The sequence below is a fragment of the Salvelinus namaycush genome, chromosome 32 (assembly GCF_016432855.1).
Source record: "Salvelinus namaycush isolate Seneca chromosome 32, SaNama_1.0, whole genome shotgun sequence".
Taxonomy (NCBI): Eukaryota; Metazoa; Chordata; class Actinopteri; order Salmoniformes; family Salmonidae; genus Salvelinus; species Salvelinus namaycush.
Genome location: NC_052338.1, coordinates 23,202,909 through 23,216,132, shown reverse-complemented (window position 1 = coordinate 23,216,132; position 13,224 = coordinate 23,202,909). Strand labels below are relative to the sequence as shown.

Here is a 13,224-nt window from a genome sequence, read left to right as displayed (position 1 = left end):
TTTCCAAATCATGTCCAATCAATTGAATTTACCACAGGTGGACTCCAAGTTGTAGAAACATCTCAAGGATGGTCAAAGGAAACAGGATGCACCTGAGCTCAATTTCGAGTCTCATAGGATCTGAATACTTATGTAAATAAGGTATTTCTATTTTTTTTTTTTGTAATAAATTTGCTAATTTCTGAACCCGTTTTCACTTTAAGTATGGGGTGTTGTGTGTAGATTGAGGATTTAAAAATAATAATTTTAGAATAAGGCTGTAATGTAACTAAATGTGAAAGTCAAGGGGTCTGAATGCACTGTATGTGTGGAGTGAGTCAGTCCCACTCGTTGTATTTTCCCCTCATATGTATTAGATAGGACAGTGACTGACATGAAAGGAAGGAGAGGGTTTGCTAGAATAGCAGTGGGTTGTATTTGAAACCACACTCACACAGGTACATGTATTCTGGAGGCACCAGTTTAGACCACTAGACCACCCCAGGCCCACAAATTATTATACTGTATGTAGTAATTCTGTGTTAACAATGTTTTTTTATTTCTGTTGCTCTGCAGGGCACCATCTCAGAGACTACCGGAACATTCCTTTACTTGGTCAATCTGACCACCCTCCTCTTTTTCCCATCAGCCACTGTGCTCACGCTGACCTCCATTACCCCAGGTGAGATGGCCTGATCATGATCTCACACACACACACGCTTACACTGCATGGCCATATAAATAGGCCTAATGTTTATCTGTGAGTAACAGTATATTTACTCCTTGACCTTATCAAAAATACTAAATACCCCTCAGAGGATTTGTCCACTTCTAAAATAGTGTTGTAGTATTGTAAAGCTTGATAATATCTATTTTGTCTTGTGCAGTGGGTGGAGCCTTTGCCCTGTGTGTGTATACCATCCTCTTCATGAAGTTGTACTCGTATAAGGATGTGAACATGTGGTGCAGAGAGATTAGGCATACCAAAGCCCGCACCCTGACCCGCTCCCATTCATGTGAGTACTCCTGACCAGGTGTCCCTTCACACTTCTGTTTGTGTGTGCCTGCGTGCATAATCGAATGAGGAAAGTACAAATGGCAAATAGTACAAACAAAGTATACTGAACAAAAATATAAACACAATATGTAAAGTGTTGGTTTCATGAGCTGAAATAAAAGATCCATATTTAGAAGAAGCTTTTCTCTCATTCTGTGCACAAATTTGTTTACATCCCTGTTAGTGAGCATTTCTCCATTGCCAAGATAATCCATCCACCTGACAGTTGTGGCATATCAAGAAGCTAATCAAACAGCATGATCATTACACAGGTCCACCTTGTGCTGGGTACAATAAAAGGCCACTAAAATGTGCAGTTTTGTCACACAACACAATGCCACAGATGTCTGAAGTTTTGAGGGAGCGTGCTGACTGCAGGAATGTCCACCAGAGCTGTTGCCAGAGAATTGAATATTAATTTCTCTACCATAAGCTGCCCCCAATGTAATTTTATCAAATTTGGCAGTACTTCCAACCGGTCACACAACCATATACCATATGTAACCACACCAGCCCAGGACCTCCACATCCGGCTTCTTCACCTGCGGGATCGTCTGAGACCAGCCACCCGGACAGCTTATGAAACCGTGGGTTTGCACAACCAAAGAATAGCTGCACAAACTGTCAGAAACCGTCTCAGGAAAATTCACCTGCATGCTCGTCGTCCTCACCAGGTTCTTTAACTGCAGCCTCATGAATTTATTTCAATCGACAGATTTTCCTTATGAACTGTAATTCAGTAAAATCTTTGAAATTGTTGCATGTTGTGATTTAAAAAAATATATATATATTTCTGTTCAGTGTATCAATGGCAGCAACTACAATAAAGTGCTAAGGCTGCCATCTTTGTACACATTTGATATTTTCTCCAGTGCTGGTGTAATAATGTCAACTGGTTAGCATCTCCAAATTAGCATGTTGACACACACACACACAGCTATGGGTCTTCTCGCCATTTGCGCGCCCTCAGTAACACAGATGCTGCCCGAAATCTGATTGGCTGTCCTAATTACTCTGACCTCCCCAAAAATGCGTGTGACGTGAGGCGAAATATACGGGTATTTAATGAGCTGTATGACCCATTGCTGTATGAGTAACTTCTGTGACCTGTCTTTGGCTGGGCTGTTTACTGCGAAAAGCTTTCAGCGTTTTAAAAATGTATCTTTTGCCCCCTGAATAAATACGAACACATGATTAAATGCACCCTCGTGCGGCAATGTCCCACTTTCTGAAACGTTACTGTGCTGCCATCTCCATCTACTGGTTGTTCAGAAGTACTGCTGTCAGAAATAATCTGTCTTGTACATCCACATATTTTGTGTACCCATAGGTCCATCAGTCGCCCAGTCAAATGGGTCAGCTGTACACGCTCATGTGTCCTACCCTGGGAATCTCACACACAGAGGTCAGAACAGAAAGAGATATTGAACATAACTGAGCATGAATAGTAGCTGTTTACAATTAAATTCAATTAAATCCATACAGATTATACATTTCTGCATACAAAACTCTTATTTCAAAAGCTGTACAATGAATGAATTTAATGTGTTTTATTTTTACTGTCCACCCTCCATAGATATATATTACTTTGTGTTTGCCCCAACTCTCTGCTATGAGCTGAACTTCCCCCGGTCACCACGGATACGCAAGAGCTTCCTGCTCAGGAGACTCTTTGAGATGGTGAGGTCAAAGATCACATAAGGAAAACGGAGAGACCTGGGAATGTGCGATTTGCATGCACCCTAAATAATATACGCTACTGTCATGACAACATACTGTATATGTAAATGAATTTTAAAATCTAAAAAGTGATCTGAAATCTTTTCCAGCTGTTCTTCATACAGTTACTGATTGGATTGGTACAACAGGTATGTTCATTATTAATATCTTGGTTAGTATTTGGTTTATTTTCACTCATCAAACGAGTACATTTTGATTAATGGGTGGCTTTATTATCAAGTAACAAGATAGAGTCTGAAATGACGTTGCAGCAGCAGCGATATTGCGATGCAAGACTTCGCTCTCACACAGTAACAGCATGTGCATGGGTTCGCTTCACGCTCTTACGTGGTAGCCACGGGACCAAAACAGAAGTTGAGCCTCACGCTCCAACTATTAGTTGTTGCGGATATTGACCCACTATACTTTTTACTTTGTACATCTGCATCATATCGCTGGGTCTACCTTAACCATGTCTCACAAAAACCTTTAACTATGTTTCTTTCAGTGGATGGTGCCGACTATTCAGAACTCCATGAAACCATTCCAGGTAAATATTAACGTCTTCCGTCTGTTAGACTTTTGTCTATTGGACTTCTCCATTTCTCTGTGCTTAAGGGTGACTTTGTTTCATTTATCCCCCCTCCCCCCCATGACAGGATATGGACTTTTCCAGAATGATAGAGCGCATGCTGAAACTGGCTGTGAGTGCAAATAAAGACATTACCTAAACCCATGTCTCCATACAAACCTAACACTTAATCCGTTTAATTTCTATCATGTTTCACATTTGTCATATTTTCCCATTGAAAAGATATGTTGGTTCACCATACATGTCATGAGCCATTTTCCCAGACAAAGCCAAGTCCAGGACTGAAAATACTTTCTCAATATACACTGAGTGTACAAAACATTAGGAACACCTGCTCTTTCCAGCATACTGACCAGGTGAAGGCTATGATTCCTTATTGATGTCACATGTTAAACCCACTTCAATCAGTGTAGATGAAGGGGAGGAGATAGGTTAAAAAAGGATCTTGAGACATGAGGTGTTCGAATTCTCCTACTAACCACACTAAACGTACTATTTGTGACTTGAATTGAGTATATTGTATGCTTATTGGTCATAGTATGGATAGAGTTAGTATGCCAGAAGTTTCCGGATGTCGTACTAAATTCTCCAAAATATGAAGGCAGCATTCCAAACACAAGACACACCCTCTCCCCTCAGCCCTCAAATTAAGTGGACACTTCTTCTGATGACTATACACTTGCAGGGCAAGGGGCGAGGGAGGCAGGAAGGATTTTTATTTTTTGGGACTGCCCTTGCCCGGAAATTTGTCACTCGGTCATCCCGCAATGGTTGTTTTCAGCCACCGGTAGCTTGTGGGTGCTTTTATATGCACAATTATCAATTATCAATTAGTCAATTATGATTGCATGTCTACTTATATTAATTATATAATTATTAATATACGCCAACTGTATGATAGCAAATTTAATGAGCTAACTAACATTAGCCTGCCTAGCTGGAACATCTGAAGAAGAAAAATGTTTTGTTTATACAATTTCCAAAAGCTAACCAAACAAAAACATTACTTTTATGAAGTGTTTGTGCCGTCATGTGCATTAATACCACAATTTCTAACTTATTTAGATTCGTTTTTACTTATACTTGTAAGTTAACTTTTCCTTCAGAAGTAGCTAGGCAGACTAACTTTAATTATCTAATTAATTTGCTAGCTATCATACAGTAGGCGTATATTAATAGTTCATATTTTTTTTGTTTCACCTTTATTTAACCAGGTAAGCTAGTTGAGAACAAGTTCTCATTTACAACTGCGACCTGGCCAAGATAAAGCAAAGCAGTGCGACACAAACAACAACACAGAGTTACACATAGAATAAACAAGCGTACAGTCAATACCACAATAGGGGGGGGGGAAAGAAAGTCTATATACAGTGTGTGCAAATGGTGTGAAGAGGTAAGGCAATAAATAGGCCATAGTAGCGAAGTAATTACAGTTTAGCAAATTTAACACTGGAGTGATAGATGAGCAGATGATGATGTGCAAGTAGAAATACTGGTGTGCAAAAGAGCAGAAAAGTAAATCAAAATAATATGGGGATGAGGTAGGTAGATTGGGTGGGCTATTTACAGCTGCAGCGATCGGTTAGCTGCTCAGATATCTGATGTTTAAAGTTAGTGAGGGAGATATGTCTCCAGCAAAAAAATATATATATACAGTGGGGAGAACAAGTATTTGATACACTGCCGATTTTGCAGGTTTTCCTACTTACAAAGCATGTAGAGGTCTGTAATTTGTATCATAGGTACACTTCAACTGTGAGAGATGGAATCTAAAACAAAAATCCAGAAAATCACATTGTATGATTTTTAAGTAATTAATTAGCATTTTATTGCATATAAGGGGCTTTGGTGACAAGACGGATGGCACTGTGATAGACTGCATCCAGTTTGCTGAGTAGAGTGTTGGAAGCTATTTTGTAAATTACATCGCTGAAGTCGAGGATCGGTAGGATGGTCAGTTTTACGAGGGTATGTTTGGCGACGTGAGTGAAGGAGGCTTTGTTGCGAAATAGGAAGCCGATTCTAGATTTCATTTTGGATTGGAGATGTTTAATGTGAGTCTGGAAGGAGAGTTTATAGTCTAGCCAGACACCTAGGTAGTTGTCCACATATTCTAAGTCAGAACGGTCCAGAGTAGTGATGCTAGGGTGCGGGCAGCGAACGGTTGAAAAGCATGCATTTGTTTTTACTAGCGTTTTAAGAGCAGTTGGAGGCCACGGAAGGAGTGTTGTATGGCATTGAAGCTCGTTTGGAGGTTAGTTAAGGGCCAGGCTTATACAGAATGGCGTCGTCTGCGTAGAGGTGGATCAGGGAATCACCCGCAACAAGAGCGACATCGTTGATATATACAGAGAAGAGTCAGCCCGAGAATTGAACCCTGTGGTAAGTATAAGAATGTGTATGTATAAATATAAGTAGACATGCAATCATAATTGACTGTAGAGCACTCAGAAGCTACTGGTGGCTGAAAACACTTTTATCACGAGAGTGACAAATTTCCAGTCAAGGGCTGTCCATTTAAAATGAATTCCTTCCTCCCTCCCTCGCCCGCCCGCCCGCCCCTGCCCCTTGCACTGCCCGCCCCTGCCCCTTGCACTGCCCGCCCCTGCCCCTTGCACTGCCCCTTGCACTGCTAGTGTAAACTCGTCATGACACGTCATCAGAAGTGTCCACTTAATTTGAGGGCTGAGGGTGTCTTAAGTGTTTGGAATGCAGCCAAGGTTTTACTTTTGGCAGACTTTTCTTAGCGGATGTACAATCGGAATTTAATTATGGGCGGGGTTTCAGGCCCCAAAGTTAACATTGTACACAGGCAAACTCGATCAAAAACAACGGCTGAGGGGCTTATGTTGCGAACTTCCCTTGCTTGGCTAATCGTTTGGACTAACGACCATCGCGGGGATTCCCCAAGGGCATAAGGCGAGGTAAGTAGACGAGGGTGTGTCTATTTTGAGTTTGAGACGTTACCACTATTTGCTCTTAGGGCCCATAATGCAGTTCTTCAGAAAATGGGCGTGGCTTCACGTTTTCAGAGTTGATGACAATTGCGGAAAATATGCGGCTAAAGTCCGACGATCGGACACATTCATTGCTTCAACTATGACAAATGTTGAGCAATGTAATAAAGTAATGACTTTTCGAATAAGATACGTTACACGTTATGTTGGGTGACAACGTGTTAGCTAAACTATCCTTACGAACTGCAAAGCATTTCAGCAGTATTTGTATTTATTTTGGATCCCCATCAGTCTGTTCCTGGAGACCGGCAAAATTAAGGCAGTATGTACCGGTATGTTACCTAACGTTAATTGGCTACTAATAAATCTAACTTGCCAGGCAGTATATTAACTATCTAACTATAGTATTGTAATGAAACAGCCAGGGAGCAGGTCTCGAACCCTCGACCTTCTAGCCCGAGGTCCGCCGCGCTATCGACTGTGCCGCAAAAGCATGCTCGTGCGGCAGTCGATTTCCGCGCTTATAAACCCAGGGTCGTTACACAATCTACCCACCCAAAGTTTGACTTGATAATTCTTAGCTAAGTGGTATAGTTGTGCGTTTCAATGGGCATTGTTAATTCTGGCAATCTAACTTTTAGGCTGGGTTTCTGTATAGCACTTTGTGACATCGGCTGATGTAAAAAGGGCTTTATAAATACATTTGATTCTGATTTCAGAGCAATCTCGCGCAGAATAACTAACTGATGAATTTACCAATGCTCAACTCCCAGTGAATATGGCTGGTGTCAGTAAAGGTCTGCAAAAAAAGCATAGTTAAAATGTTGCCAGCAACACAGTCACCAATGCTATGGATAACATGAAAACAGCCTAACCAGCTCTACTAGGGCGAGTAAAATGGTCAGAGTGAGGCGTTCTCTCATTTGTGTCTGGAAGTAGCTAGCCAACGTTAGCCAGTTAGGTTTGGTGCTTGAATGCTCGGATCAACCCTACTCCTCGGCCAGAGCGTGTGTGCTCTGAACGCTCCAAGAGCGAAACGCTCGCACCAGCTGATTGCTCTGGATTTACGAGCGCACTCTGGCACTCCAGATTGAATTTACAAACAGACCCGAAATCGTAAATTGTTTAGCTAGACATTTGTTGTGCTAACAAGCTAGCAAGAGGTTGCATTGCAACAGCAACTTTCCGTAGACATGCGAAGCTCTAGTAAGCTCAACTGAAACGATAGTTTGTTTACAGTATACTAAAATGAACTAATAGTAAGTAGTGTGTATATACTCATTAAGTATGTAGTATACAGTAGAGGTCGACATATGATTTTTCAATGCCGATACCGATTATTGGAGGACAAAAAAAGACGATACCGATTAATCGGCCGATTTATAAAAAAATAAAATAATAATAATTAAAATATATATATATATATATATCATACACACACACATTTTTGTAATAATGACAATTGCAATAATACTGAATGAACACTTAACTTAATATAATACATAAATACACACACGCACACAGCTCTGAAGTGACAATGATACTGAAGAGTCTGCTTAGGAGACAAATACTCTCAACTGTTTGAATAAAAATAGAGTAAGTTACCAGTGATGAATGTTGAAAACAAAAACTTTAATTTCTATATGCAGGAAATCCTATTTTAATAATGGACATGGTAAGAATTGACAACCAAAGTGCGAGTCATAATTCCCATGACACCTAGCAAAATCTGAAAAGCGGTTCCTTCATTTATTCCATAGAATATTTTTAGATTCACTTAAAATAAGGTCTGTTTCGTGTAGGCTTACATCACCGTGCCAATTTTATAACTGTGTAGATATCCATAGGACAAGGTAACTCTGATCAATATTGGCTAAATATAAGCGAAGATTAAAAAAATTGTAGAGTGGATTTATGAAAATATGTTGACAAACGTTACCTTATCCTAGTGAGATTTACACGGGTATCAAAACGTCGAGGCGGTTTAAGCCTGCACGAAACACAGACCTTATTACGTAAAGTTCTGGCAAATTAGTTCGCAAAGAGCCAGGCGGCCCAAACTGTTGCATATACCCTGACACTGCGTGCAATGAACGCAAGAGAAATGACACAATTTCACCTGGTTAATATTGCCTGCTAACCTGGATTTCTTTTAGCTAAATATGCAGGTTTAAAAATATATACTTGTGTATTGATTTTAAGAAAGGCATTGATGTTTATGGTTAAGTACACATTGGAGCAATGACAGTCATTGATTGATTGTTTTTTATAAGATAAATTTAATGCTAGCTAGCAACTTACCTTAGCTTACTGCATTTGCTAACAGGCAGGCTCCTCGTGGAGTGCAATGTAATCAATGCAAGATTGGATCCCCCGAGCTGACAAGGTTAAAAATCTGTCGTTCTGCCTGTTCCTAGGCCGTCATTGAAAATAAGAATGTGTTCTTAACTGACTTGCCTAGTTAAATAAAGATTAAATAAAGGTGTAAAAAAATAAATAATAATAATCGGCAAATCGGCGCCCAAAAATACCGATTTCCGATTGTTATGAAAACTTGAAATCGGCCCCGATTAATCGGTCGACCTCTAGAATACAGTATGGGTATTCGAACACAGCTATGGATTGTGTATGTGTGCCATTCGGAGAATGAATGGGCAAGACAAACAATTTAAGTGCCTTTGAATGGGGTAGGGTAATAGTATCCAGGTGCACTGGTTTGAGTGTGTCAAGAACTGCAACGCTGCTGGTGGTATTTTACGCTGAACAGCTTCCTATGTGCAACTCAATATTAGGAAGGTGTTCCTAATGTTGTTGTTTTTTACACTATGTACAGAATGTGTATATACTGCATCAGAAGTGTTTCTTAGTCCAAGACCAGGCTTAATTTGTGTTTCGGAAACTGGCCCTATAACTAAAGATGTAGAGATTGCATTTGGAAAGTATTCAGACCCCTTCACTTTTCCCACATTTTGTTAGCCTTATTCTAAAATGATTAAATAGTCCCCCCCCCCCCCCCCCCCCCCTTCAATCTACACACAATACCCCATAATAAAGGAAAAAAAGTTGACATTTTTTCTAATTTATATATAAATGAAAAAAATCACATTTACATAAGTATTCAGACCCCTTTCTTTACTCAGTACTTTGTTGCACCTTTTGCTAGCGATTACAGCCTTAAGTATTATTTTGGTATGACGCTTTAAGCTTGGCACACCTGTATTTGGGGAGTTTCTCCCATTCTTCTCTACAGGTCCTCTCAAGCTCTGTCAGGTTTGATGGGGAGTGTTGCAGCACATCCATTTTCAGGTCTCTCCAGAGATGTTGATCAGGTTCAAGTCCGGGCTCTGGCTGGACTAGTCAAGGACATTCAGAGACTTGTCCTGAAGGCACTCCTGCATTGTCTTGGATGTGTGCTTAGGGTCGTTGTCCTGTTGGAAGGTGAACCTTCGCCCCCAGTCTGAGGTCCTGAGTGCTCTGGAGCAGGTTTTCATCAAAGATCTCTGTACTTTGCTCTGTTCATTTTTCCCTCGAGCCTGACTAGTCTCCCAGTCCCTGACGCTAAAAAACATCCCCACAGCATGATGCTGTCACCACCATGCTTCACCGTACAGACTGTGCAGTGGTTGGAAAAAGTACCCAATTGTCATACTTGAGTAAAAGTAAAGATAGCTTAATAGAAAATTACTCATTAAAGTCATTCAGTAAAAGTCTAAAAGTATTTGGTTTTAAATATACTTAAGTATCAAAAGTAAAAGTAGAAATAATTTATTGTATTAAGCAAACCAGCCGGCAACATTTTATTATTTACGGCTAGCTAGAGTATGCCCCTGGCTATCCATGGGGGGGAAAACACATTCAGACATTTACAAACAATTCATTTGTGTTTAGTGAGTCTGCCAGATCAGAGGCAGTAGAGATGAGCAGGAATGTTCTCTTGATAAGTGTGTGAATTGGAACATTTTCCTGTCCTGCTAAGCATTCAAAATGTAATGAGTACTTTTGGGTGTCAAGGAAAATGTATGGAGTAAAAAGTACATTATTTTCTTTAGGAATGTAGTGAAGTAAAAGTTGTCATATAAATACACAAAAAAACTACTTCAGTAGTATTTTACACCAATGGGATGGTGCCAGGTTTCCTCCAGATGTAACGCTTGGCATTCTCCCCCGATTGCTCAGTTTGGCAGGGTGGCCAGCTCTAGGAAGAGTCTTGGTGGTTCCAAACTTCTTCCATTTATGAATGATGGAGGCCACTGTTCTTGGGGACCTTCAATGCTGCAGAAATATTTTGGTACCCTTCCCCTGATCTGTGCCTCGACGCAATCCTGTCTCGGCTGTAGGACCTTTTTATATAGACAGGTGGCCCTTCCAAATCATGCCCAATCAATTGAATTTACCACAGGTGGATTCCAATCAGGTTGTAGAAACATCTCAAGGATGATCAATGGAAACAGGATGCACCGGAGCTCTATTTCGAGTCTCCTAGGAAAGGGTCTAAATACTTATGTAATAAGTTTTTATTTTATTTTTTACTTGTAATAAATTTGCTAAAATGTCAACCTGTTTTAGCTTTGTCATTATGGGGTATTGTGTATAGATTGAGGATTTTTTTTAAATCAAAAAAGTTTAATCCATTTTAGAATAAGGCTGTATTGTGAAAAAGTGAAGGTCTGAATACTTTTCCGATGTCCAGACTGTCTAATGGCACAAGGCTTTCCCTCCTCTCCCTTCTACCCCAACAGGTTCCCAATCATTTAATCTGGCTCATCTTTTTCTATTGGTTTTTCCACTCTTCCATGAACTTCATAGCTGAGCTGATGCGGTTCGGCGACAGGGAGTTTTACCAGGACTGGTGGTAAGTGGATGACTATTCCCAGTTAGCCTTGCGTTATTTGTGCAGTGATACCATGTGAATTGTGCCATGTGTTTGGATTACATGTAGTGCTAGATGTAATGGTAAAGTAGCTTAGACAAAGTCTTCTAAATAAAGGATTTTTTTACTTCAAGAATGAGGCTGCCCTGCGCCTCCTTTCCCTCCATATCATGTACAGTAGTGACTAGATAATGAACTGCAACTTTGTCTCTGACCGAGTCACTTGTTGTTTTGCAGGAACTCTGAGACGGTCACTTATTTCTGGTCAAACTGGAACATTCCTGTGCACAAGTGGTGCCTCCGGTGAGTAGGAGTTTAAGAAATAAACATTGTGATTGGAACAATACCACCTCCTACAGCACTGACTTTGTGTGATGTGAGCATGTGTTCTGAGTTGTCTACAGTAAGTCCTGTAACCTTGTGACATTATAGCAGTTGTTTTTAAGATGGCTATAAACAACGCTCTTGGTTATTGTCTACAGTTCCCAACTAATAAATCATTTATTTCCATCTCTTGTACTCCACAGCCACTTTTACAAGCCTCTCATGAGGAGAGGTGTGAATAAGTGGGTCGCTCAGACAGCCATCTTCCTGGTCTCTGCCTTCTTTCACGAGGTTCGTGTGGGTGGCTGAGATGTGTGATGCCATCTAACACTCTGGGCGTGTTCGACATTGCAGCCGACTGACTGATCTACATAAATAACTACTCCATGTTAGAGCCACTTGGGCTCCCGAGTGGTGCAGCGGTCTAAGGCACTACAAGAGCTGTCACTACAGTCCCTGGTTCAAATCCAGGCTGTATCACATCCGGCCTTGATTTGCAGCGCACAATTGGCCCAGTGTCGTCCGGGGTAGACCGTCATTGTAAATAAGAATTTGTTCTTAACTGACTTACCTAGTTAAAGGTTCAATATTATTTGTAGATCAGTCAGTCACAATTTACCCATGATGGTTTTGATCCTCTCCAACATGGCCACTGACTCAGTGTCACACTTGACTTAATCTGATGGTGTACATGTCAGTGTTTTAAAGGCTGCATCGATTTGATAATCTTCCTCTCTCATTTCAGTACTTGGTGAGCGTTCCTCTGAAAATGTTCCGACTGTGGGCGTTCATGGGCATGATGTCTCAGGTCAGAAACCCTCTTCTAAAAACAAAATGTATTTTTATAATCAAACAGTGGGTTTGACAACATGGTCCTCTGTTAATGGTTATACGCACATTTTAAAGTAGGTGGTTTTAGATTTTTCAATAATTGCCTAAACTTTTCTTTCAGATTCCACTCGCCTGGTTCGTCGGCCGCTTCCTGAGAGGTAACTATGGCAATGCGGCAGTCTGGATCTCGCTCATCATTGGCCAGCCCATCGCCGTACTGATGTACGTCCACGACTTCTACGTATTACATTACGTGTCACAACCATGAGCAGTTGGCCGCAAGCAGAGGAGCAATATATTATACTAAATAAGGAAAAATGTTTATTTTGAAAGGGAAATGTTTTATATGAAGCTCAACTGATTAGTAAGAATGTACTTCAAAAAGTTTTTGGCCTTCAGATGCCATTTCTCGAATGCACTGATAGGACGAGAGCCAAGTGTCTCTGTAGTGTGTCATGTGCAATTGTTGTGAAACACTACCCTGCCAAAGCTGGAGAACATTTGTATGCCTTTTCTGTTTCTTACTTTAATAGTCTACAACTATGAAGACCAATGCAAAAAACTCTACAGTACCTGTCAAACGTTTGTACACACCTACTCATTCAAGGGTTTTTCCTTTATTTTTACTATTTTCTACATTGTAGAATATTAGTGAAGACATCAAAACTAATAACACATGGAATCATGTAACCAGAAAAGTGTTAAACAAATCAAAATATATTTGACATCCTTCAAAGTAGCCACTCTTTGCCTTTGACAGCTTTGCACACTCTTGGAATTCTCTCAACCAGCTTCACCTGGAATGCTTTTCCAACAGTCTTGAAGGAGCTCCCACATATGCTGAGCACTTGTTGGCTGCTTTTCCTTTTCTCCGGTCCAACTCATCCCAAACTCT

General features: G+C 40.5%; 1 protein-coding gene across 1 annotated transcript in view; it reads left to right on the top strand.

Annotated features, from left to right (window-relative positions):
- The window catches only part of dgat1a (diacylglycerol O-acyltransferase 1a), a 35,972-nt gene extending 22,958 nt beyond the window's left edge, over positions 1–13,014 (top strand). The window contains exons 6-17 of the mRNA XM_038972314.1: positions 556–661; positions 867–995; positions 2,367–2,441; positions 2,613–2,716; positions 2,866–2,904; positions 3,264–3,305; positions 3,415–3,459; positions 11,044–11,156; positions 11,412–11,477; positions 11,702–11,789; positions 12,244–12,306; positions 12,451–13,014. Of these exons, the coding sequence (XP_038828242.1) occupies positions 556–661; positions 867–995; positions 2,367–2,441; positions 2,613–2,716; positions 2,866–2,904; positions 3,264–3,305; positions 3,415–3,459; positions 11,044–11,156; positions 11,412–11,477; positions 11,702–11,789; positions 12,244–12,306; positions 12,451–12,597 (1,017 nt within the window). The 3' untranslated portion in view covers positions 12,598–13,014. The remainder of the gene's footprint in view (positions 1–555; positions 662–866; positions 996–2,366; positions 2,442–2,612; positions 2,717–2,865; positions 2,905–3,263; positions 3,306–3,414; positions 3,460–11,043; positions 11,157–11,411; positions 11,478–11,701; positions 11,790–12,243; positions 12,307–12,450) is intronic.
- Positions 13,015–13,224: the final 210 nt, after the last annotated feature.